The 24,159-nt window shown below is 37.3% G+C and overlaps 1 protein-coding gene across 1 annotated transcript in view; it reads left to right on the forward strand.

Moving 5' to 3' along the window:
- The window catches only part of LOC128068265 (disintegrin and metalloproteinase domain-containing protein 32-like), a 188,905-nt gene that overhangs the window by 158,993 nt on the left and 5,753 nt on the right, over window positions 1–24,159 (forward strand). Inside the window, exons 19-20 of the mRNA XM_052661387.1 lie at window positions 19,713–19,803; window positions 20,915–21,074. Coding sequence (XP_052517347.1) covers window positions 19,713–19,803; window positions 20,915–21,074 — 251 coding nt within the window. The remainder of the gene's footprint in view (window positions 1–19,712; window positions 19,804–20,914; window positions 21,075–24,159) is intronic.

Genomic DNA, 24,159 nt, shown 5'->3' on the forward strand with positions numbered 1-24,159 from the left:
CTTTGTAGCCCCATGGGCTGTAGCACACTAGGCTCCTCTGTCCTTCACTATCTCCTGGAGTTTGTGCAAATTTGTCCATTGAGTTGGTGTTGCTTTCTAACCCTCTCATTCTCTGCCATCCCCTTCTCCTCTTGCCTTCAATCTTTTCCAGCATCAGGGTCTTTTCCTTTTCAATGAATAGGCTCTTTGCCTTAAGTGACCAAAGAATCAGAGCTTCACCATCAGTCCTTCCAATGAATATTCAGGGTTGAATTCCTTTAGGATTGACTGATTTGATCTTCTTTCAGTCCAGGGGAGTCACAAGAGTCTTTTCCAGAACCACAGTTCAAAAGCATCAGTTCTTCAGTGCTCAGACTTGTTTTATGGTCCAGCTCTCATGTCTGTACATGACTACTGGAAAAACCATAGTTTTGACTAACTGGACCTCTGTCAGCAAAGTGATGTGTCTGCTTTTTAATACACTATCTTCCCTGGTGGCTCAGATGGTAAAGAGTCTGCTTGCAATGCAGGTGATCCAGGTTCAATCCCTGGGTTGAGAACATCCTCTGGAGAAGGGAAATGGCAACCCACTCTAGTATTCTTGTCTGGAGAGTCCCGTGGACAGAGGAGCCTGGAGGGCTACAGTTCATGTGGTTGCAAAGAGTCAGACACGACTAAGCGACTAATACATTCACTTTACAGGTTTGTCATAGCTTTTCTTTCAAGGAGCAAGTGTCTTTTATTTCACGGTTGCAGTCACTGTCTACAGTGATTTTGGAGCCCAAGAAAATAAAATCTATCACTGCTTCCACTTTTTCCCCTTCTAGTTTCCATGAGGAGAAGGCAATGGCACCCCGTTCCAGTACTTCAGGCAATCGTACCCCACTCCAGGACACGACTGAGCGACTTCACTTTCACTTTTCACTTTCATACATTGGAGAAGGAAATGGCAACCCACTCCAGTGTTCTTGCCTGGAGAATCCCAGGGACGAGGGAGCCTGGTGGGCTGCCGTCTATGGGGTCACACAGAGTCGGACACAACTGAAGCGACTTAGCAGCAGCAGCAGCAGCAGCAGCAGCACCAGTTTCCATGAAATAATTGGACTGGATGTCATGATCTTAGTTTTTTTAATGTTCAGCTTCAAGCCAACTTTTTATAAATTCATTTATTCATTCATTCTTCAAATATGTTTATGTATGTAAATGTGCAGATTTATTCATTGAGTCACTGATTCAACAAAGAAGACGGTGCTATCTATAAAGGGAACTAGCAAGCTTTTTAAATCCCACATACTTTCACTCTTAAAAATTTTTCTGTGCTTTAAATAGTGCCTCTTGATGAAAGTGAAGGAGGAGAGTGAAAAAGTTGGCTTAAATCTCAACATTCAGAAGACTAAGATCATGGCATCTGGTCCCATCACTTCATGGGAAATAGATGGGGAAACAGTGGAAACAGTGTCAGACTTTATTTTTGGGGGCTCCAAAATCGCTGCAGATGGTGATTGCAGCCATGAAATTAAAAGATACTTACTCCTTGGAAGGAACATTATGACCAACCTAGATAGCATATTAAGAAGCAGAGATATTACTTTGCCAACAAAGGTCCAACCAAATCAAAGGCTATGGTTTTTCCAATGGTCATGTATGGATGTGAGAGTTGGACTGTGAAGAAAGCTGAGTGCCGAAGAATTGATGCTTTTGAGCTGTGGTGTTGGAGAAGAATCTTGAGAGTCCCTTGGACTGCAAGGAGATCCAACCAGTCCATCCTAAAGGAGACCAGTCCTGGGTGTTCATTGGAAGGACTGATGCTGAGGCTGAAACTCCAATACTTTGGCCACCTCGTGCGAAGAGTTGACTCACTGGAAAAGACCCTGATGCTGGGAGGGATTGGGGGCAGGAGGAGAAGGGGACGACAGAGAATAAGATGGCTGGATGGCATAACCGATTCTATGGACATGAGTTTGAGTGAACTCTGAGAGTGGTGATGGACAGGGAGGCCTGGCATGCTGCAATTCATGGGGTTGCAAAGAGTCAGACACTACTGAGCGACTGAACTGAACTAAACTGAAAATCATTATAAAAAACAATATTTGTACAATTATGTATAATGTATGTACAATTGACCGTGGAACCTGCAGATATGGCGGATCAGCTCTCCTATGCACTTTAGGCAAAGGAATTTGATATCTGCAGGGGTCATAGAACCAATTCCCCTTGGATTTTGAAGGAGGTCTATAATTTTTTTAATCATTCTCTTATGTTAAATGTCATGTGATATTTGATTCTTCATTATTATCAAAATTTGATGTACAAACTTGTATATAAATATTTGTAAATATTCTTGCTTTTTCTATAGGATAGATCCCCAAAAGTAGAATTATAGACTGAAAGGGGGTAATTCCTTTTATGATATTAACCTAAAATTTTTAAGTGCTTTCCAATAAGTTTCATAAATTTCCTCTATAGGAGCAGGCATATAAAAATGCTTCTTTCATTTCTTCTCAAGTATAAGCACTATTTTTAATATTTGCTAACTTAATACATAAGAGAAGGTTCTTCACTATACATTTTTTTTTGCCACTTGTAAGAATTATTTTTTAAGTTGAAAGATACTTGCTTTATAATGTTGTGTTGATTTCTGCTATACAGCAATAAGAATCAACTATAACTATACATATGTCCCTTCCCTCTTGAGCCTCCCTCCACTCCTCCATCCCACTCCTCTAGGTCTTCACAAAGCATTAAGTTGAGTTCCATGTGCTATACAGCTGCTTCCTACTAGCAATCTGTTTTACACATGGTAGTATATGTATGTCAATTCTACTCTCTCAATTCTTCCTTCGTCTTTCCCCACTGTGTCTACAAGTTCATTCTCGGTCTGTGTGTCTATCCTGCCTTGCAAACAGGTTCATTAGTGCCAATTTTCAAGATTCCATATATATGCATTAATATGCAATATTCATTTTTTTCTTTTGACTTACTTCACTCTGTATAACAGGCTCTAGGTTCATCCACCTCACTACTATGGATTCAAATTTGTTTCTCGTTATGGCTGAGTAATATTCCTTTATATATATGTACTACAACTTCTTTATCCATTCATCCATTGATGGCTATCTAGGTTGGTTCCACATCTTAGCTACTGTAAATAGTGTGCAGTGAACTTTGGGGTACATGTGTCTTTTTGAGTTATGGTGTTTTCAGGGTATATGCCCAGTAGTGGAGTTGCTAGGTCATATGGTGGTTTTTTTCCCTAGATTTTTAAGGCGTCTCCATACTGTTTTCCATAGTAGCTGTATCAATTTACATTCCCAATAACAGTGCAAGAGGGTTCTCTTTTACCCACATCCTCTCCAGCATTTATGTTTGTAGATTATTTGGTGATGGCCATTCAGACTTGTGTACAGTGATGCCTCATTGCAGTTTTGATTTGCATTTCCCTAATAAAGAGCTTACTCCTTGGAAGAAAAGCTATGACAAACCTAGATAGCAATCGAAAAGCAGAGAGATTACTTTGCCGACAAAGGTCCATTTAATCAAAGCTATGGTTTTTACCATAGTCATGTATGGATGTGAGAATTGGATCAGGAAGAAGGGTGAATGTTGAAGAATTTATGGTTTTGGACTGTAGTATTGGAGAAGACTCTTGAGAGTCTCTTGGACAGCAAGGAGATCAAACTAGTCAACGCTAAAGGAAATCAGTCCTGAATATTCATTGGAAGGACTGATGCTGAAGCTGAAGCTCCAGTACTTTGGCCGACTGATGCAAAGAGCCAGCTCATTGGAAAAGACCCTGATGCTGGGAAAGATTGAAGGTGGAAGGAGAAGGGGATGACAGAGGATGAGATGGTTGGATGGCATCACCAACTCAATGAATACGGATTTGAGCAAACACAGGGAGGTGGTGAAGGACAGGTAAGCATGGTATGTTGTAGCTGATGGGGTCACAGAGAGTTGGACGTGACCAAGCGACTGAACAACAACAACAATAATGAGCATGTTGAGCATCTTTTCATGTGTTTTTTGACCATCTGTGTGTCTTCTTTGGAGATATGTCTGTTTAGGTCTTCTGCCCACTTTTTAAATTGGGTTGTTTGTTTTTCTGGTATTTAGCTGCGTGAGCTGCTTGTATATTTTGGAGATTAATCCTTTGTCAGTTGCTTCCTTTGCAATGACTTCCATTCTGAGTATTGTCTTTTCATCTTGTTTAATGTTTCTTTTGCTGTACAAAAGCTTCTAAGTCTATTAGATCTCATTGGTTTACTTTGTTTTTATTTCCATTACTCTAGGAGGTGGGTCAAAGAGGATCTTGCTGATATTTTTATCAAAGAGTTCTCTATGTTTTCCTCTATGAGTTTTATAGTGTCTGGTCTTACAATTAGGTCTTTAATCCATTTTGAGTTTATTTTTGTGTATGGTGTTTGGAAGCATTTGAATTCCTTTCTTTTACATGCTGTCCAGTTTTCCCAGCACCACCTTTTGAAGAGGCCATCATCCTTTCCCCATTGTATATTATTGCCTCCTTTTTCAAAGATAAGGTGCCCATCGGTATGTGGGTTTATTGCTGGGCTTTCTATCTTATTCCATTGATTTATATTTCTGTTTTTATGCCAGTGCCATACTGTCTTGATTACTGTAGCTTTGTAATATAGTCTTTGAAGTCAGGAAGATTGATTCCCCCAACTCCATTTTTCTTTCTCAGGATTGCTTTGACTATTCAGGGTCTTTTGTGTTTCTATACAAATTGTAAATATTTTTTCTTCTAGTTCTCTGAAAAATTACTTTGGTAATTTGATAGGAATCACATTGAATTTGTTGATTTTTTTGGTAGTATAGTCATTGTCACAATATTGATTTTTCTAATGCAAAAACATAGTATATCTCTCCATCTCTTTGTGTTCTTTGATTTCTTTCCTCAGTATCTTATATGTTTCTGCATATAGGTCTTTTGACTCCTTCAGTTCAGTTCAATTGCTCAGTCATGTCCGACTCTTTGTGACCCCATGAATTGTAGCACCCCAGGCCTCCCTGTCCATCACCAACTCCTGGAGTTCACTCAGACTCACGTCCATTGAGTCAGTGGTGCCATCCAGCCATCTCATCCCCTGTCATCCCCTTCTCCTCCTGCCCCCAAGCCTCCCAGCATCAGGATCTTTTCCAATGAGTCAGCTCTTCGCATGAGGTGGCCAGAGTACTGGAGTTTCAGCTTTAGCATCATTCCTTCCAAAGAAATCCCAGGGCTGATCTCCTTCAGAATGGACTGGTTGGATCTGCTTGCAGTCCAAGGGACTCTCAAGAGCCTTCTCCAACACCACAGTTCAAAAGCATCAATTCTTCGGCACTCAGCCTTCTTCACAGTCCAACTCTCACATCCATACATGACTACCGGAAAAACCATAGCCTTGACTAGATGGACCTTAGGCGGCAAAGTAATGTCTCTGCTTTTGAATATGCTATCTAGGTTGGTCATAACTCTCCTTCCAAGGAGTAAGTGTCTTTTAATTTCATGGCTGCAGTCACCATCTGCAGTGATTTTGGAGCCCCCCAAAATAAAGTCTGACACTGTTTCCACTGTTTCCCCATCTATTTCCCATGAAGTGATGGGACCAGATGCCATGATCTTCGTTTTCTGAATGTTGAGCTTCAAGCCAACTTTTTTACTCTCTCACTTTCATCAAGGGGCTTTTTAGTTCCTCTTCACTTTCTGCCATAAGGGTGGTGTCATCTGCATATCTGAGGTTATTGATATTTCTCCCAGCAATCTTGATTCCAGCTTGTGCTTCCAGCCCAGCATTTCTCATGATGTAGTCTGCATATAAGTTAAATAAGCAGGGTGACAATATACAGCCTTGACATATTCCTTTTCCTATTTGGAACCAGTCTGTTGTTCCATGTCCAGTTCTAACTGTTGCTTCCTGACCTGCATACAAATTTCTCAAGAGGCAGGTTAGGTGGTCTGGTATTCCCATCTCTTTCAGAATTTTCCACGGTTTATTGTGATCCACACAGTCAAAGGCTTTGGCATAGTCACGCAGAAATTGATGTTTTTCTGGAACTCTCTTGTTTTTTTTGATGATCCAGCAGATATTGGCAATTTGATCTCTGGTTCCTCTGCCTTTTCTAAAATCAGCTTGAACATCTGGAACTTCACAGTTCACGTATTGCTGAAGCCTGGCTTGGAGAATTTTGAGCATTACTTTACTAGTGTTTGTCTCCTTAGGTAGGTTTATTCCTAGGTATTTTATTCTTTTCATTGAAATGGTAAGTGGGATTGTTTTCTTAATTTTTCTTTCTGATTTTTCATTGTTAGTGTATAGGAATGCAAAAAATTTCAATATTAATTTTATATTCTGATATTTTACTAAATTCATTGATTAGCTCTAGTAATTTTCTGATGGTGTCTTTAGGGTTTTCTATGTATAGTATCATGTTATCTGCAAACAGTGAGAATTTTCCTTCTTGTTTTCCAGTCTTGATTCCTTTTATATATTTTTCTTTTCTAATTGCAGTTGCTAGGATTCCCAGAACTATATTAAATAATAGTGGTGAGAATGGGCACCCTTCTCTTATTCCTGATCTTAGAAGAAGTGCTTTCAGGGTTTTACCATTGAGAATAACGTTTGCTGTGGGTTTGTTTTACATTGCTTCTATTATGTTGAGGTAGGTTCCTTCTTTGCCCACTTTCTGGAGTTTTTATCATAAATGGGTGTTGAATTTTGTCAAAAGCTTTCACTGCATGTATTGAGATTGTCATATGGTTTTTAATCTTTCAATCTGTTAATATGATGTATCATTGATCAATTTGCATATATTGAAGATTTCTTGAATCCTTGGGACAAACCTCCCTTTATCATAGTGTATGATCCATAGTGAATTATCCATAGTGTATGATCCATAGTGAATGATCCATAGTATATGATCATAGTGAATGATCCATAGTGAATGATCCATAGTGTATGATCCATAGTGTATGATCCATAGTGCATAGCATAGTGTATTGTTGGATTCAGTTTTCTAGTATTTTGTTGAGAATGTTTATCTGTGATATTGGTCTGCCCACAATTTTCTTTGTTTGCAATATCTTTTTCTGCTTTTGGTGTAAGGGTGATTGTGGTCTCACAGAATGAGGTTGGAAGTGTTCTTCCCTCTGCAATTTTTTGGGTAGTTTGAGCATTTCTAAATGCTTGGTACAATTCACCTGTGAGACCATCTGGCCCTGGGCTTTTGTTTGTTGGAAGATTTTGATCACAATTTCACAGTTTGTGATTGGTCTGCTCATATATTCTATTTTCCCCTTGTTCAGTCTTGGGAGGTTGTACTGTTCTAAAAATTTGTCCATTTCTTTGGGGTTATCTATTTTATTGGCATATAGTTGCTCATCGAAGTCACATATGATGTTTTTGTTTTGTTTTGTTTTTTGTATTTCTGCATTTCTATTGTAACTTCTTTTTCATTTCTAATTTTATTGTTTTGAGTCTTCCCTTTTTTCTTGATGAGTCTGGCTAATAGTTTGTCAATTTTGTTTATCTTCTCAAAGAACCAGCTTTCAGTTGTACTGATCTTTGCTATTTTTTCCCTTCATTTCTGCTCTGATCTTTATGATTTATTTTCTTCTACTAATTTTGGGAGTTCTTTGTTCTTTTTCTAGTTTTTTTTAGGTATATGGTTAGGTTGTTTATTTGATGTTTATCTCATTTCTTGAGGTAGGATTGTATTGCTATAAAACTTTCTTAGAACTGCTTTTGTTGTATCCCATAGGTTTTGGATAATTGTGTTTTTGTTGTCATTTCTGGGTATTTTTTGATTTCCTCATTGATATCAATGATCACTTTGTTGTTTAGAACTGTATTGTTTAATCTCAGTGTTTGTGTTTTTTACAGTTTATTTCCTATAATTGTTATCTAATCTCCTAGCATTTTGGTCAAAAAAGATACTTGATACAATTTCAGTTTTCTTAAATTTACTGATGCTTGATGTGATGCATGTGATCTATCCTGGAGAAAGGTCCATGTGCACTTGAGAAAATAGTGCATTCTGATGTTTTTGGGTAGAATGTCCTTCCCAGGTGGCACTAGTGGTTAAGAACCCTTCTGCCAGTGCAGAAGATGTAAGACACAGGTTTGATCCCAGGGTCAGGAAGATCCCCTGGAGGAAGGCAGGGCAAGCCACTCCAGTATTCTTACATGGAGAATCCCATGGACAGAGGAGCCTGGTGGGCTACAGTCCATGGGGTCACAAAGAGTAGAACATGACTTATGCATGTTCTCTAAATATCAATTAGGTCCATCTGGTCTAATGTGTCATTTAAGGCTTGTGTTTCCTTATTAATGTTCTGTCTGGATGATCTGGTATAAGTGGGATGTTAAACTCCCCCACTATTATTTTGTTAATGTCAACTTCCTCTTTTACATCTGTTAGCATTTGCCTTCTGTATTGAGTTACTCCTGTGTTGGGTACATAAATATTTATAATTGTTATGTCTTCTTGTTTTGATCCCTTGATCATTATGTACTGTTCTTTGTCTCTTGTAGTAGCCTTTATTTTAAAATATATTGTGTCTGATATGAGGATTGCTACTCCAGCTTTCTGTTGATTTCCTTTTGCATGAACTATCTTTTTCCATCCCCCTTCATTATGGTTTTAATTAAGTCTCCTTTGTCTGTTGCTGAGATTGAACATATATTCATGTGTTTAATATTGTGTGTTGATCATAGAATTATCTGTTTCTGCCTTTTACCCATTGGGTTTCTAATTCCATGTGGTATATAAGCTGTGGTGTCATCTACATTATTCATTTTTAAAAAATATATATAATGGCTATTTTATTGATCCAGCTATTCTCATCCCATTATAATATTGTTTTACATTTTATAGCTGTTGGTAAAAATCAAAGATTTATATTGATATGTGTCAAATTTTCTAATTATTCCATTTTAAATTCAAAATCCATTATTCAAAAATTCCATTATTTATTCAAAATCCTTTGTTATTTTCAGGAAAGTTTTATGTCTTCTTTACATGATGTTACACACTCCTTGTTTTAATTATTTGCTTGTATCACATAGTTTTGTTACTGGTGTGATCAGAGGTCTTTTTCATTACAGTTACTATGTAGGAAAGTTAAGAATATTTGCCTATTCGTTTTTATTCAGTCAACTTACTAAACTACAGAACATTATTGAAGTTTCTGGTAGACAGTTATCTCTTGAAAATAGCGATAAAATTACCCTTTTATTTCTAGTAGCTGTACTTTTAGTTATATATATTGCTTTATTACATTGATGGGATCTTAAAGGAAAAATTAAAATCATAGTGGTTATTTTCTATGTACCTTGGAAGTCATCCTTGCCCTCTGACACAGTGTGTCTCAGATACACCGTGGGTTATTCAGTACCACTTATGTAATCAGTCACTTTAAAAAATATATGGATAAATTTATCTATTTTAATTGGAGGTTTTGAAAAGCTTTGGTACTTTTGAAAAGGGAATGATATTCAAGACCATAATTAGATCCCTAAGAGTACACACTTTATTTTTTCATGTAAGGACTTAAGACATACTAGAGATACACTGAGACTATAATCTCCTGTTTTTTAAAAGCAGAATTATCCTTTTCTCAGAGGCTCATGGATTTTGGATGGTATGAAAGAATACATGGATCTTTAATCACACTTTTGCCATAAACAACTAGAAAGCTGGGAAGAAATGTATGAAACAGCAGTTTTCAGATACTAGGTAGTAGGCAGGATAGGGCTTTGTTCCATGAGAGAAGGGAAACAAATGAGATGGGATTTCCCTGGTTCTCTTCCTGTTATCAGATTTTGGACTGCTGTGCCTTGGGTAGACACGGGCTCAGTAGGTTGAAGAGACAGAGATTGGAGTTAAGAGATTAAAGTGGTTAGAATTTTGGAGGCAGAGTTCCAGGGAAGAGGCACTGGTATGTAGAAACAGCTTCAGAAGTTTGCATAGAGGTCCTTATGGGCTTATTGATGAATATCAAACCATACAAGACCAGGCAAAGAATGACAAAACTATAAGCTGAACAATTATCAGTGTTTACAGAAGGCTGGAGTTATTTGAGTTATAGTCAATCAGAGTGAAGCTATTTCTTTGAAAACCTGGGATATTCACTAGAGATCCCAGAAAAATCATGCTTTGCTGCTGCTGCTACTGCTAAGTTGCTTCAGTAGTGTCTGACTCTGTGTGACCCCATCGACAGCAACCCACCAGGGTCCTCTGTCCCTGGGATTCTCCAGGCAAGAATGCTGGAGTGGGTTGCCATTCTACCAGTGGGTTCTTTTTTTTTTTTTTTTTGTGGGGGGAGGTTGCTTTTGCTCCCTAGAAGGCATCTGGAGGATATTTTCTAGTTGTCACACCAGTGGAGCTTCTGGATAGAGTGGGTAGAGGTCCTCACCACCCTGGTTTGGCCAGAAAAACACCCACAGCAAAGAATTTTCTGGCCCCAAATGTCAAAAGTGCTGAGGCTGAAGCTTTGTAGTACAAATAATGCGGATGCACGTCCTTTACAGTGACATGGGAAACTTGGTCTTTTGATTCCCATGAGAAAGGGCTACTAATTAAAGACTAAAGAATAAAAGGAATTTGGGGAAAATCTATGCAAGGTATGAACAGGAAAAAGAATACAAATAAGCCAAGACTAATGATAAAGGAGTGTTAAAAAAATATGGGAAGGAGGGTTTTCATACAACTAGTGTATATTTATTTTTGAATGACATAACCGTAATATGTGCATTTCTCATGATGTTTTGAACTCCTAAGGCACTCAGAAAGTGGATCTTTGGATTTTAAAACCAAGAAGTCAGTAACAGAATGATAGCTCTTATGTGTAGAAGTTATTTTTGGTGTGTTGTAGTTGTGAAAGCCTTTAAAAGATAAATGAATAATTTTGCTTTTTTTTTTTTTTTTTTCCAAAACAAGAGTTGTAGTTGAAAATGTATGGAGGAAAGGATGTGTCTTATATTCCTTTTTTGGATTTTCATTCTTGGCTAACAATCTTGGTAAAAAAAAAAAATCCATAGCTTCAGCCCTGGCTGGAAATTAGTCCTGACCTTAACAGGTTTCAGCATGAGAGCTCTTTAGATATGTGCCTGCTCATTTGTAGTTATCTTTTCTGAGGTATTTCTTTTTCTCTGTGATGTTTGTTTCTGAGTTGTAACAAAGAAATTTCAGTTGAGTTGCATATCATTTAGCTCTTAGCATAACAGTTGCCTGAGCCTACTAACATTTATATCCCTGCCTGTAATGATTTACTTAAAAAATCTTTTATTTTGAAATGTTTATAGAATCTCAGGAAACGCATATAAATGCACTGAATGATTGACTTTTTATCACACGGAACCTCTCATCTGTTACCTGTGAAAAGCATTTTATTCCTATCATTCCTTCTAGAGTGACTGTCCTAGTAGTTGAACAAATGACCATGATCTAGAACAAAAATATTAAGGGAATTTGAGAAAACTGAAGGTCCTTGAAAGGTTTATTTTGGGTGAGGAAATAGTCCTATACTTCAGTTAATTTAGGATTAAGGATATTTTTACTTAGTGCTTTGAAACTTAGTGCTTTTCTGTGTACAGTTCTTTTGTCTCCTTAGGTGAGTTTATTCCTAGATATTTAACTCTTTTTGTTGGAATGGTGAATGGGGTTGATTCCTTAATTTCTCTTTCTGATTTTTCATTGACATATAGAAATGCAAGTGATTTCTGTGTATTGATTTTGTTAACTTTGCTAAATTCACTGATTAGCCCTAGTAATTTTCTGATACTATCTTTAGGGTTTTCTATGTACAGTAGCATGTCATCTGCAAACAGTGAGAGCTTTACTTCTTTTCCGATCTGGATTCCTTTCATATCTTTTTCTTCTCTGATTGCTGTAGCTAGGACTTCCAGAACTATGTTGAATGATAGTGGCAAAAGTGGTCATCCTTGTCTTATTCCTGATCTTAGTGGGAATGCTTTCTATTTTTCACCATTGAGAATAATGTTTGCTGTAGGCTTATCACATATGGCCTTTACTATGTTGAGGTAGGTTCCTTCTATGCCCATTTTTTGAAGAGTTTTGATCATAAACAGGTCCTGAACTTTGTCAAAGGCTTTTTCTGCATCTATTGAGATAATCATATGGTTTTATCTTTCAGTTTGTTACCATGGTGTATCAGATTGATTGATTTGCATATATTGAAGAATCCTTACATTCCTGGAATAAACCCAACTTGATCATGGTGTATGAGCTTTCTGATGTGTTGCTGAATTCTGTTTGTTAAAATTTTGTTGAGGATTTTTGCATCTATGTTCATCAGTGATATTGGCCTGTAGTTTCTTTTTCTGTGTTGTCTTTGTCTGGTTTTGGTATAAGGGAGATGGTGGCCTCATAGAATGAGTTTGGAAGTGTTCCTTCCTCTGCAATTTTTGGAAAGAGTTTTAGAAGCATAGGCATTAGCTCTTCTCTAAATGTTTGATAGAGTGCTCCTGTGAAGCCATCTGGTCCTGGGATTTTGTTTCTTGGGAGACTTTTGATCACAGCTTCAATTTCAGCGCTTGTCATTGGGTTGTTCATAATTTTTATTTCTTCCTGGCTCAGTCTTGGAAGATCGAACTTTTCTAAGAACCTGTCAATTTCTTCCAGGTTATCCACTTTGTTGCCATATAGTTGTTCATAATAGTCTCTTATAAACCTTTGTATTTCTGCATTGTCTGTTGTAACCTCTCCTTTTTCATTTTTCATTTTGTTGATTTGATTCTTCTCTTTTTTCCTTGATGAGTCTGGCTAAAGGTTTGTCAATTTTATCTTCTCAAAGAAGCAGCTTTTAGTTTTATTGTCTTTAATATTGTTTCTTTCATTTCTTTTTCATTTATTTGTGCTTGGATCTTTGTGATTTCTTTTCTTTTACTAATTTTGAGGTCTTTTTGTTCTTCTTTTTCCAGTTGTTTCAGATGTAAAGTTTGTCTATTCAATGTTTTTCTTGTTTCTTGAGGTAGGATTGTGTTGCTATAAACTTCCTTCTTAGGACTGCTTTTGTTGCATACTATAGGTTTTGAGTTGTCATTTTTTCATTGTCATTTGTTTCTAGAATTTTTTTAATTTCCCTTTTGATTTCTTTAGTAACCTGTTGGTTATTTAGAAATGTGTTGTTTCATCTCCATGTGTTTGTGTTTCTTAAAGTTTTTTTCTTGTAATTGATATCTAGTCTCAGAGTGTTGTGGTTGGAGAAGATGCTTGATATGATTTCAATTTTCTTAAATTTACTGAGGTTTGATTTGTGACCCAAGATGTCTATCTTGGAGAATGTTCCATGTGCACTTGAGAAGAACGTGTATTCTTCTGTATTTGGATGCTGTGTCCTAAAGATGTCAACGAGATCCATCTCATCTAATATATCATTTAAGACTTGTGTTTCCTTATTAATTTTCTGTTTTGATGATCTGTCCATTGGTGTGAATGGGGTGTTAAAGTCTCCTACTGTTATTGTGTTACTGTCAGTTTCTCCTTTTATGTCTGTTAGTGTTTGTCTTATGTATTGACATGCTGCTGTGTTGGGTGCATTGATATTTATAATTGTTATGTCTTCCTCTTGGATTGATCCCTTGATCATTATGTAGTGTCCTTCCTTATCTCTTGTAATCTTTATTTTAAGGTTTGTTTTGTCCGATGTGAGGATTGCTACTCTTGTTTACTTTTGCTTCACATTTGCATGGAATATATTTTTCCATCCTTTCACTTTCAGTTTATATGTGTCTTGAGGTCTGAAGTGGTTTTCTTGTACACAGCATATATATGGGTCTTGTTTTTGTATCCATTCAACCAGTCTGTGTCTTTTGGTTGGAGCATTTAATCCATTTACATTTAAAGTAATTATTGATATGTATATTCCTATTGCCCTTTTCTTAATTGCTTGGGGTTGATTTTATAGATCTTTTTTCTTCTCTTGTATTTCTTGACTATAGAAGTCTACTTAGTGTTTGTTGTAAAGCTGGTGTGGTTGCACTGAATTCTCTTAACTTTTGCTTGTCTGAAAAGCTTTTTATTTCTCCATCAGTCTTGAATGAGAGATCCTTGCTGGGTACAGTAATCTTGGTTGTAGATTTTTCCCATTCAGTACTTTAAATATATCCTGCCATTCCCTTCTGGCCTGCAGTTTCTGCTGAAAGATCAGCTGTTAAGCGGGTGGGGTTTCCCTTGTATGTTACTTGTTGCTTTTCCCTTGCTGCTTTTAATATTCTTTCTTTGTGTTTAGTCTTTGTAAGTTTGATTAGTATGTGTCTTGGCGTGTTTCTCCTTGGGTTTATCCTGTACAGGACTCTTTGTGCCTCTTGGACTTGACTGTTTCCCTTTCCATGTTTGGGAAAATTTCATCTCTTCAAAAATTTTCTCATACACTTTCTCATACACTTTCTTTTTCTCTTCTTCTTTTGGGACCCCTATAATTCTAATGTTGGTGCATTTGAGGTCTCTGAGACTATCTTCAGTTCTTTTCTTTCTTTTTACTTTATTCTTCTCTTCAGAAGTTACTTCCAGCATTTTATCTTCCAGCTCACTGATTCATTCTTCTGCTTCAGATATTCTGCTGTTGATTCCTTCTAGATCATTTTTAATTTCAGTCATTGTGTGTCTCTGCATGCTCATTCTTTAATTCTTCTAGGTCTTTGTTAATTGATTCTTGAATTTTCTCCATTTTGCTTTCAAGGTTTACTATCAGTTATCTGAATTCTTTTTCAGGTAGCTTGCCTCTTTCCTCTTCATTTATTTGGACTTCTGTGTTTTCAGTTTGTTTCTTCATTTGTGTAGTAGTTCTCTGCCTTTTCATTTTTTAACGTGTTGTGTTCGAGGTCTCCTTTTCTAGGCTTCAAGGTTGAATTCTTTCTTCCTTTTGGTGTCTGCCCTGTAAGATTGATCCAGTGGTTTGTGCAAACTTCTTATAGGGTGAGATTTGTGCTGAATTTTTGTTTGTTGTTTTTCCTCTGATGGGAAAGGCTGAGAGAGGTTGTAATCCTGTCTTCTGATGATTTTGTTAGTATTTTTGTTTTGTTTGTTGTTTAGATGAGGAGTCCGGCACAGGGTGTTATTGGTGGTTTGGTGATGCTGGGTCTTGTATTCCAGTGATTTCCTTTGTGTGAATTCTCACTATTTGATAGCCCTTAGGGTTAGTTCTCTGGTAGTCTAGCATCTTGGAGTCAGTGCTCCCACTCAAAAGGCTCAGGTCTTGATCTCAGGAACAAAGTTTCCACAAGTGGTTTGTTATGGCATTAAGTGAGATTAAAACAAATATCCAAAAATGAGAAACCAAAGATGGACCCCAGACAAATGGCAGTTACAAAATCAGACAAATAATAATTGAAATAGTGGAATATTCACATATACATATACACCCATGAGCAAAGTCAAAATATTCCAACAACAATAAAGTACAATAGATTGACTTGGTGAACAACAGAAATAAAAAATTGTATTTACTAATTAAGAACAAAACTAACTAAAGCACAAACTGGAAAACAAAACTAAAGCAAAGTGCCAAGCGGGGAATATAGGAATTAAAAGAAAAACCAACAAATGTGTTGAGAGGAAAGGAAAGAAAGAAAAGAGAGAAAGAATAGAATGCAAAGTTAAATAGAGGTAGATGAAGAAGATTTGTATAAAAGATTAACTGCAAGGGGAAAAGAGCAGTACAAAAGGCAAACGAAGGAACAAATGCAGAAAGAATATAATAGATTAAAAAAATCAAAAGTTAAAATTATAAAAAAAAGAGGGGAAAAAAGGGAGAAGAAAGAAAAATGGAATAAAAGGAAAACTCCATAGAACTGCAAAGGCCCGATGTAGAGGGAGAGGTTAATAACAACAATAAAAAGTGCGGCCGAATATACAATATACATATACACCCATAAGCAAGATAAAAACAGTCCAACAAAAACAGAGGGCAAGAGTTTGACCTGGCAAACAAAGGGAACCAAAAATTATTTCTACCAGAACAAAAGTAACTAAAGCACAAACTGGAAAACAAAACTAAATCAAGGTGCCAACTGGGGTATAGAGCAATGAAAATAAAACTAACAAATATGTTGAGACTAAAGGAAAGAAAGAAAAGAAAGAAATAATAGATATGCAGAGTTAAATAGAGGTAGATAAAGAAGATTTATATATATTGAAATTAACTGCAAGGGGAAAAGAACAGTAGGAAAAGCAAACAAAGGAATAAATTTAGAAAAAATAATAATAGGTTTAAAAAATTAAAATTAAAAAGAGAAAAGAAAGAAAAAAGCTGCCCAATACTGCAAAAGCCCAACAAGGAGGCAGAGGTTTATAACAACAATAAAAAATGTGAATAAGAGGAAAAAAAAAAAAAGCTCAAAAGCTCAGTTAGATTTCAAGTGCCAATAAAATCAACAACTACAAGGCGGGGGGAGGAAAAAAAAGAGGAAAAATCCAAAACAATCTACAGAACAAGTCAAAACATAAAAATAATAAATGTTTTTCTTGCATCACTGCTGTCAGAATCCTTTCCCTCACTGGGAGTCACAGTCCACCTCACCTCCCTAGGATGCCCTCCAACACTGTGCTGGTCTCTGGACCTGCTGTGGGGGCAGCTCAGATCCTAATCTGCTCCTACTCCTGTGTGTTCTTGCCTCCGATGTCCACAGCTCTCAGAACTAGTGTGTTTTCTTTTGTGGGAGCTCTCAATGCCCTTTTATATATGTTCCCTAGACACAGAGTCTGCCTAGTTGATCATGCAGATTTAATGTGCAGCTTGTACAGCTGGTGGGAGGGTTTTGGGTCTTCTTCCTTAGTCACACTGCCCCTGGGTTTCAACTGCGGTTTTACTTCCACCTCTGCATATCGGTCGTCCACTGGGGTTGCTCCTGAGGCTGCCCTGGAGGACTTGGGTCTGCCCCAGTGAGGGCCAGGTGTGGAAGTGGTGCAGCTGCTTGGGTTGCAGGGGTTCTGGCAGCACCAGGTACTCAGGAGAGTTGGCGGCTAGGGTACCAGGAAATATAGTGCTCTAAAAAGGTGGATGTGGGAAAACTCTTTAATAGTATAAACAATATAGAAGAAATAATGGAGTTAAATCATCATCAACAGATGGTAAAACTAGTGGGTGAAACTCTTATGAGGACCCAGATACTTACATATGTCCATATTACATACACAAGTTACCTCCTCCAATGGAAGCATAGTAACTTACAGTGGAAAAAACTTGGAAGACATCATGTAAATGAAGTGATCCAAATGTAACAACACAATATTAGGACAAACTGACAACATATTTAGCTAGCAAAGTAATGCTCAAAATCCTCCAAGCCAGGCTTCAACAGTTTGTGACTAGTGTACTTCCAGATGTTCAAAGTGGATTTAGAAAAGGCAGAGGAACCAGAGATCAAATTGCCAACATTTGTTGGATCCTAGAAAAAGCAAGAGAGTTCCAGAAAAACATGTACTTCTGCTTTATTGACTACGCCCAAGCCTATGTTTTGGATCACAACAAACTTTTGAAAATTCTTAAAGAGATGGGAATACCAGACCACCTGACCTGCCTCCTGAGAAATCTGTATGCAGGTCAGGAAGTAACAGTTAGAACTGGATATGGAACAACAGACTAGTTCCAAATCAGGAAAGGAGTATGTCCAGGCTGTATATTGTCACCCTGCTTATTTAACTTATATGCAGAATACATCATGTGAAATACCAGGCTGGATGAAACACAAATTGGAATCAAGATTGCCAGGAGAAATATCAATAACGTCAGATATGCAGATGACACCACCTTTATGGCAGAAAGAGAAGAACTAAAGAGCCTCGATGAAAGTGAAAGAGGAGAGGGAAAAAGCTGGCTTAAAACTTAGCATTCAGGAAACTAAGATCATGGCAACCAGTCCCATCACTTTTGGCAAATAGATGGTGAAGCCATGGAAACAGTGAGAGACTTCATTTTTGAGGGGGAGGGTTCCAAAATCACTGCAGATGGTGACTGCAGCCATGAAATTAAAAGATGCTTGCTCCTTGGAACAAAAGTTATGACCAACCTAGATAGCATATTAAAAAGCAGAGACATTACTTTGCCAACAAAGGTCTGCCTAGTCAAAGCTATGGTTTTTCCAGTAGTCATGTATGGATGTGAGAGTTGAACTATAGAGAAAGCTGAGCGCCGAAGAATTGATGCTTTTGAATTGTGTTGGGGAAGACTCTTGAGAATCTCTTGGACTGCAAAGAGATCCAACCAGTCCATCCTGGAGGAAACCAGTCCTGAATATTCATTGGAAGGACTGATGCTGAAGCTGAAACTCCAATACTTTGGCCACCTGATGTAAAGAACTGACTCATTGGAAAAGACCCTGATGCTGGGAAAGATTGAAGGTGGGAGGAGAAGGGGACGACAGAGGATGAGGTGATTGGATGGCATCACCGACTCGATGGGCATGAGTTTGAGTAAGCTCTGAGAGTTGGTAATGGACAGGGAAGCTTGGCGTGCTGCAGTCTACGGGGTCACACAGAGTCGGACATGACTGAGTGACTGAACTGAACTGACAACATGTGTCTCCTGAGAAAGGCAGTATTATTTCAATGAGATATTGGGTTGGCCCAAAAGTTCATTCTAGTTTTTCTGTAAGATGTTCTAGAAAAGCATGAATGGACTTTTTGGCCAACCCAGTATTTCAGAGTGAACACACACAGCCACACACACACACACATTACAACATGAAAGTGATATGACAGAAGCTAGGGCAGTGGAAACCGCAAACAGAACACTTTTTTCCATGTACATCTGAGCCATGGAATACAGGAATTAGAATCACATTCTTAAATTGAGATATTAGGAATTGAGAGGTGTTTTATATCATTTTGAGGAGTAGCATAGCCTAGTGGTCAAGGGCAGAGACTGAAGCCAGATTTCTTTGGTTTAAATTCTGTCTCCATCACTTACTAGCCATGAGACTTTTGGCAAGTTAAATATCTATGCCTCCAGGTTATTCATCTTTAGAGTGGGAATAATATTTGTCCCAACCTTACAGGACTGTTGTGAGGATTTAATGAGTAAATCAATGTAAAGTGCTCAGAATGGAGACTCACACATTGCAAGCACCATAAAGCTGTTTCTGTCATTAATTAGTTAATTACAAAAATTATCTGATACCCTCGTGGAATACAAAAAACTTTTGCTTAAAAATCAAACAAACAAAAACTAATGAAGTAAATAAACGATCCTGGTCAAGGGCAGTGCTATGCTGTTAAATGTTTACCAAGTAGCTTGAGGAAGTGTAAAGTCCTCATCTATGTATACAGATACTTCAGACCACCACATGATGTTACTGAAAATGGAGATGGGAAGAAGTGTACACAGTCCTCCGTGCGAGCTGATACTGGCTGGCTCTAACACACTGCTGGAATGGTGTCATTTTCAATAGAATTTAAGTAGATGGTTCTGGAATTGCACACTAAGTTTTCAGGTGAACATTTGAAGGTGTTAAGTTTTCCAGATATTTCAAATATTGTGAGCCTCACTTTGTAGCTCCTTTTTAGCATGTGTGTGCACCTGTGCATACTTTAGGCTAAGAAACCAAGTATTTGATTTGTAGAATTATCTCTGTAAATAAATAGTCAAATCAAAGAAACAAAATTACACTAGATGAAAATACCAGAGTAAGCCTGATGATCCATCAGATAATTTTGCTTTCTATGAGAAAATATTTTTAAATGACTATCTGAATTAAAAAAAAAAATGATTCTAGGTGTGCACCTCCACGATGATATGCAATTGTACTGGTGGCTACAGCCCTCCAGATTGCAGGGTGAAATCCAGAATATCGCCTGAGGAACAGGGCAAGTATCTTTCTCTTATATATCCAGTTAATAGAATTGTCAAATTGCTTGCTTTCACAAAGACATAGTTAGGTTTTTTCCACTTAGAAAGAAACCAATATTTGTAATTAAAAGGTAAACAACTAGGCTTCCAAAAGAAATAGAAACCAATATGCTTTCTTAATCTTGCTTTTCCCCCCTAATATTAGCTTTTCAATATGACTGAAGCTGAGTATCTTTTAAAATTTTTATTTACTTGTGTCTGACTTTGTCCTTTAAATTATCCTTCAACCCTTTCCCACTTTTATGGTTGATCCTGTGATCTGAGCTCTATATCAGCAACACACCCTGTGTCTAGCACTAATATGTGTCTGTTATAGAAGAAATAAGGGAAGTAGAAGATAAACCTTTAGTCTAAAGGAGTTTTCAGTTTAAATGATAAAAATCTATTAATTGCTGTTAAAGAGATGACAGAAGGATGCTAAAACAGTATGCTGTTTATCATGACTTTAATTTTTATCATTTATCCACTGATTCAGCAAATATTTCTTGAATTCCTAGTATATACACCAGATGCTTATCATATGACACTAGGCATGTACAGATAGTAAAACAAAGCCTCACTCCTCATGGAACTTAAAGAACACCCAGTGCTAATTAGTTGCAGAATTAGAGTTAGGGATCATGTCTCCTATTTTTTTATGCCTGTGCCATTTTAGTAAAACTGCAGTGACTGCATAGGTAAAAACAGATCCCTAATGTTGGAGAGCCAGCACTCTAATAAAGATAAACAAGATATGCACAGATACGGTAGAATTCTGAGATAATGCACCTTGTAATAACGCACATTTGTTGATTATATGTCTCTGAAGTTATGGGGTTCTACTTATACTGTAAGATTTTGCTGTAGCTGCTGTATAAGGTAGAATACATTAGAACTTCCTGGAACTTAGTGTCTGTTCTTTTAGAATGAGAGTTTATAGAGATAGCCTTAAGTATTATGATTCTATTATTATTTTTCATTGATACTTGAATTATGATGAAAATTAAGAACATTGTGATAAGTTTGCTGTAACTTAAAAGTACACAGCTTAATTTTTTTCTCTGATTTTTAATGTATTTTTATTTTTAGATTTACCCACGGAAAGAACTTCTGAGAAGGGTGGGAAGAAGCAGTGGCTTTTGGCTATCTACATTGCTTCACCTGTTCTTGTTGTAGCAACCATAATAGCTGCTTCATGGAAGCTTTCGAAAAAGTGGTTTAGCAAGAAAGAGGAATCCCGAAGTAGTGGGTAAATTAAATTTGTGTTCTCAAGTTAAACCATTTAAATCTAGTCAGAGGTAAGGCAATATTATGAACAGCAACAATACTTCACATTTTATAGGAATTTTGAATGCTACATCAATATCTCACTTAATTGTTTGAGATAGTCTTGGATATCCTTATTTTAAAGTTTCAAAAATTTCAGAATCTGGTTTAATCACTTGCCAATGTTATTGCCTCAGTAACTGAGACAGGAAGAATGGAAATACATCCACATCTGTTGCTTTCGCATGCCCAGTGGTTCTCATTTCTACTATATACAAGCTAAACTTTTCCGATATATCATGGCTTTCTCTTTGTTGAAATTTCTGCTTTATACACTCTGAAAGTGAAAAGTGTTGGTCATTTAGTCATGTCCTACTCTTTGCAATCCTGTGGACTGTAGCCTGCCAGGTTCCTCTGTCCATGGGATTCTCCAGGCAGGAATACTGGAGTGGGTTGCTATTCCCTTCTCCAGGGAGTCTTGACCCAGGGATCGAACCTGGGTCTTGCTGCACATTGCAGGCAGAGTCTTTACTATTTGAGCCACCAGACAGTGACTAAATATATAACATTCAGTGTAGTTATATATTCTTGGTGTATTTTCTTTTCATCATTAACAATTGTATTTTAAATTCTATTTTTACTCTTTTATATTGTTGTATCCCAGCTTGCTTTCTGCAAGTTAGATTTACCTATTACATATTTTTCATCCCTTATTTTCAATCTTTCTTAGATTTTAGTTGATATCCTATAATCAGCCTTTATATGAAAAATATAGTAGTAGAGTTTTCATATTTATATGCTTAATGTATGATCGCAGATATTCATGTTGAAATTTACCATCTTATTTTCTTCCTACTTACTAGCCTCTTTTTTGGCATTATTTCCTTTTCCCCAATTCCATTTTTTTATTATGATTTTTCTGTTTTCTTTTACTATTTTGTACATTTTTAATTCTGTTTTGATTGTTTTAATGGTTTTTGTTAACTTGTATTTGTAGCAAATGTTATATATACAATGTCTTAATTTAATCATTATATGTCTTCTGAATAAGACAAGGATCTTAGCCTTGTAACACTAATATATCTTTTTCAATCTGTTTATCATTTGGTTTTTCAGTTTCCTCCAAGTAAATTTTATGTTTTTTAAAAATTATCATTATTATATTTAGTTAACATTTATTAGAATTTCCTGTTACATTTTCCAGATTCTTTGCTTTACCATTCCTTTCTTTTAAATTTAGTTGTGAGATAATTTAAGAAATATAAAAGGCTTCCCTTGTAGCTCAGTTGGTAAAGAATCTGCCTGCAATGCAGGAGACCCTGCTTCTATCCCTGGGTTGGGAAGATCCCCTGGAGAAGGAAATGGCAACTCACTCTAACATTCTTGCCTGGAGAATCCCATTGTCAGAGGAGCTTGGCAGGCTACAGTTCATGGGGTCGCAAGAGTTGGACACAAATTAGTGACTAAACCACCACCAAGAAATAAAAAGTTGCAAAAATGGCATAGAGTTTCTTGGTGCTATCACTTAGGTTTTATCAATGATAGCATGTTACATTAACAGCGAATTTTCACAGCCAGGGGACTGGCATTGGTATAGTTTTATCAGTTAAACTATAGACCTTAAAGCTCAGCATTCAGAAAACTAAGATCATGGCATCTGGTCCCATCACTTCATGGCAAATAGATGGGGAAACAGTGGAAACAGTGGCTGGCTTTATTTTTCTGGGCTCCAAAATCACTGCAGATGGTGATTGCAGCCATGAAATTAAAAGATGCTTACTCCTTGGAAGGAAAGTTATGACCAACCTAGATAGCATATTCAAAAGCAGAGACATTACTTTGCCAACAAAGGTCCGTCTAGTCAAGGCTATGGTTTTCCTGTGGTCATGTATGGATGTGAGAGTTGGACTATAAAAAAGCTGAGTGCCAAAGAATTGATGCTTTTGAATTGTGGTGTTGGGGAAGACTCTTGAGAGTCTCTTGGACTGCAAGGAGATCCAACCAGCCCATCCTAAAGGAAACCAGTCCTGAATATTCATTGGAAGGACTGATGCTGAAGCTGAAACTCCAGTACTTTGGCCACCTGATGTGAAGAACTGACTCATTGGAAAAGACCCTGATTCTGGGAAAGATTGAAGGCGGGAGAAGGGGACAACAGAGGATGATATGGTTGGATGGCATCACTGACTCGATGGGCATGAGTTTTAGTAAGCTCCGGGATTTGGTGATGGACAGGGAGGCCTGGCATGCTGTAGTTAATGGGGTTGCAAAGAGTCAGACATGACTGAGTGACTGAACTGAACTGAACTGATAGACCTTATTCATATTCACCAGTGTTTACAGACGCCTATATAGTCCATGGGGTGGTCACAAAGAGTCAGACATAAGTGAGAGACTCACTTATTTGTTGAGTATGTGTGTGTGTGTATATATACAATTTTTTCCCCCATGGATCACAGCCTTGTGGTGAAGGGGCTTGCATAACTCAATGAAATGCTGTTCAAGCCCACACAAGACAGATAGGTCATAGTGTAGAGTTCTGTTAAATTATGGTCCACTGGGGGAGGAAATGCAACCCACTTCAGTGTTCTCAGTGCGAGAACCCCGTGAACAATATGAAAAAGCAAAAATATATGACACTGGAAGATGAGCCCCCCTGGTCAGAAGGTATCCAATATGCTACTGGGGAAGAGCGGAGGGCAATTATTAACAGCTCCAGAAAGAATGGAGTGGCTGGGTCAAAATGGAAATGTTGCTCAGTGTGGATGTATCTGGTGGTAAAAGTAGAGTCCAATGCTGTAAAGAACAATATTGCCTAGAAACCTAGAATGTTAGGTCGCTGAATCAAGGTAAATTGGACATGGTCGAGCAGAAGATGGCAAGGTTGAACATTGACATCTTAGGAATCAGTGAACCAAAATGGGTGTTAATGGGCAAATTTAATTCAGATGACCATTGTATCTACTATTGTGGGCCAGAATCCCTTAGAAGAATTGGAGTAGTCCTCATGTAGTCAATGAATGAGTCTGAAATGCAGTACTTGGGTGCCATCTCAAAAATGACAGTAT

This window comes from Budorcas taxicolor, chromosome 24 (genome assembly GCF_023091745.1).
Source record: "Budorcas taxicolor isolate Tak-1 chromosome 24, Takin1.1, whole genome shotgun sequence".
Classification (NCBI taxonomy): Eukaryota; Metazoa; Chordata; class Mammalia; order Artiodactyla; family Bovidae; genus Budorcas; species Budorcas taxicolor.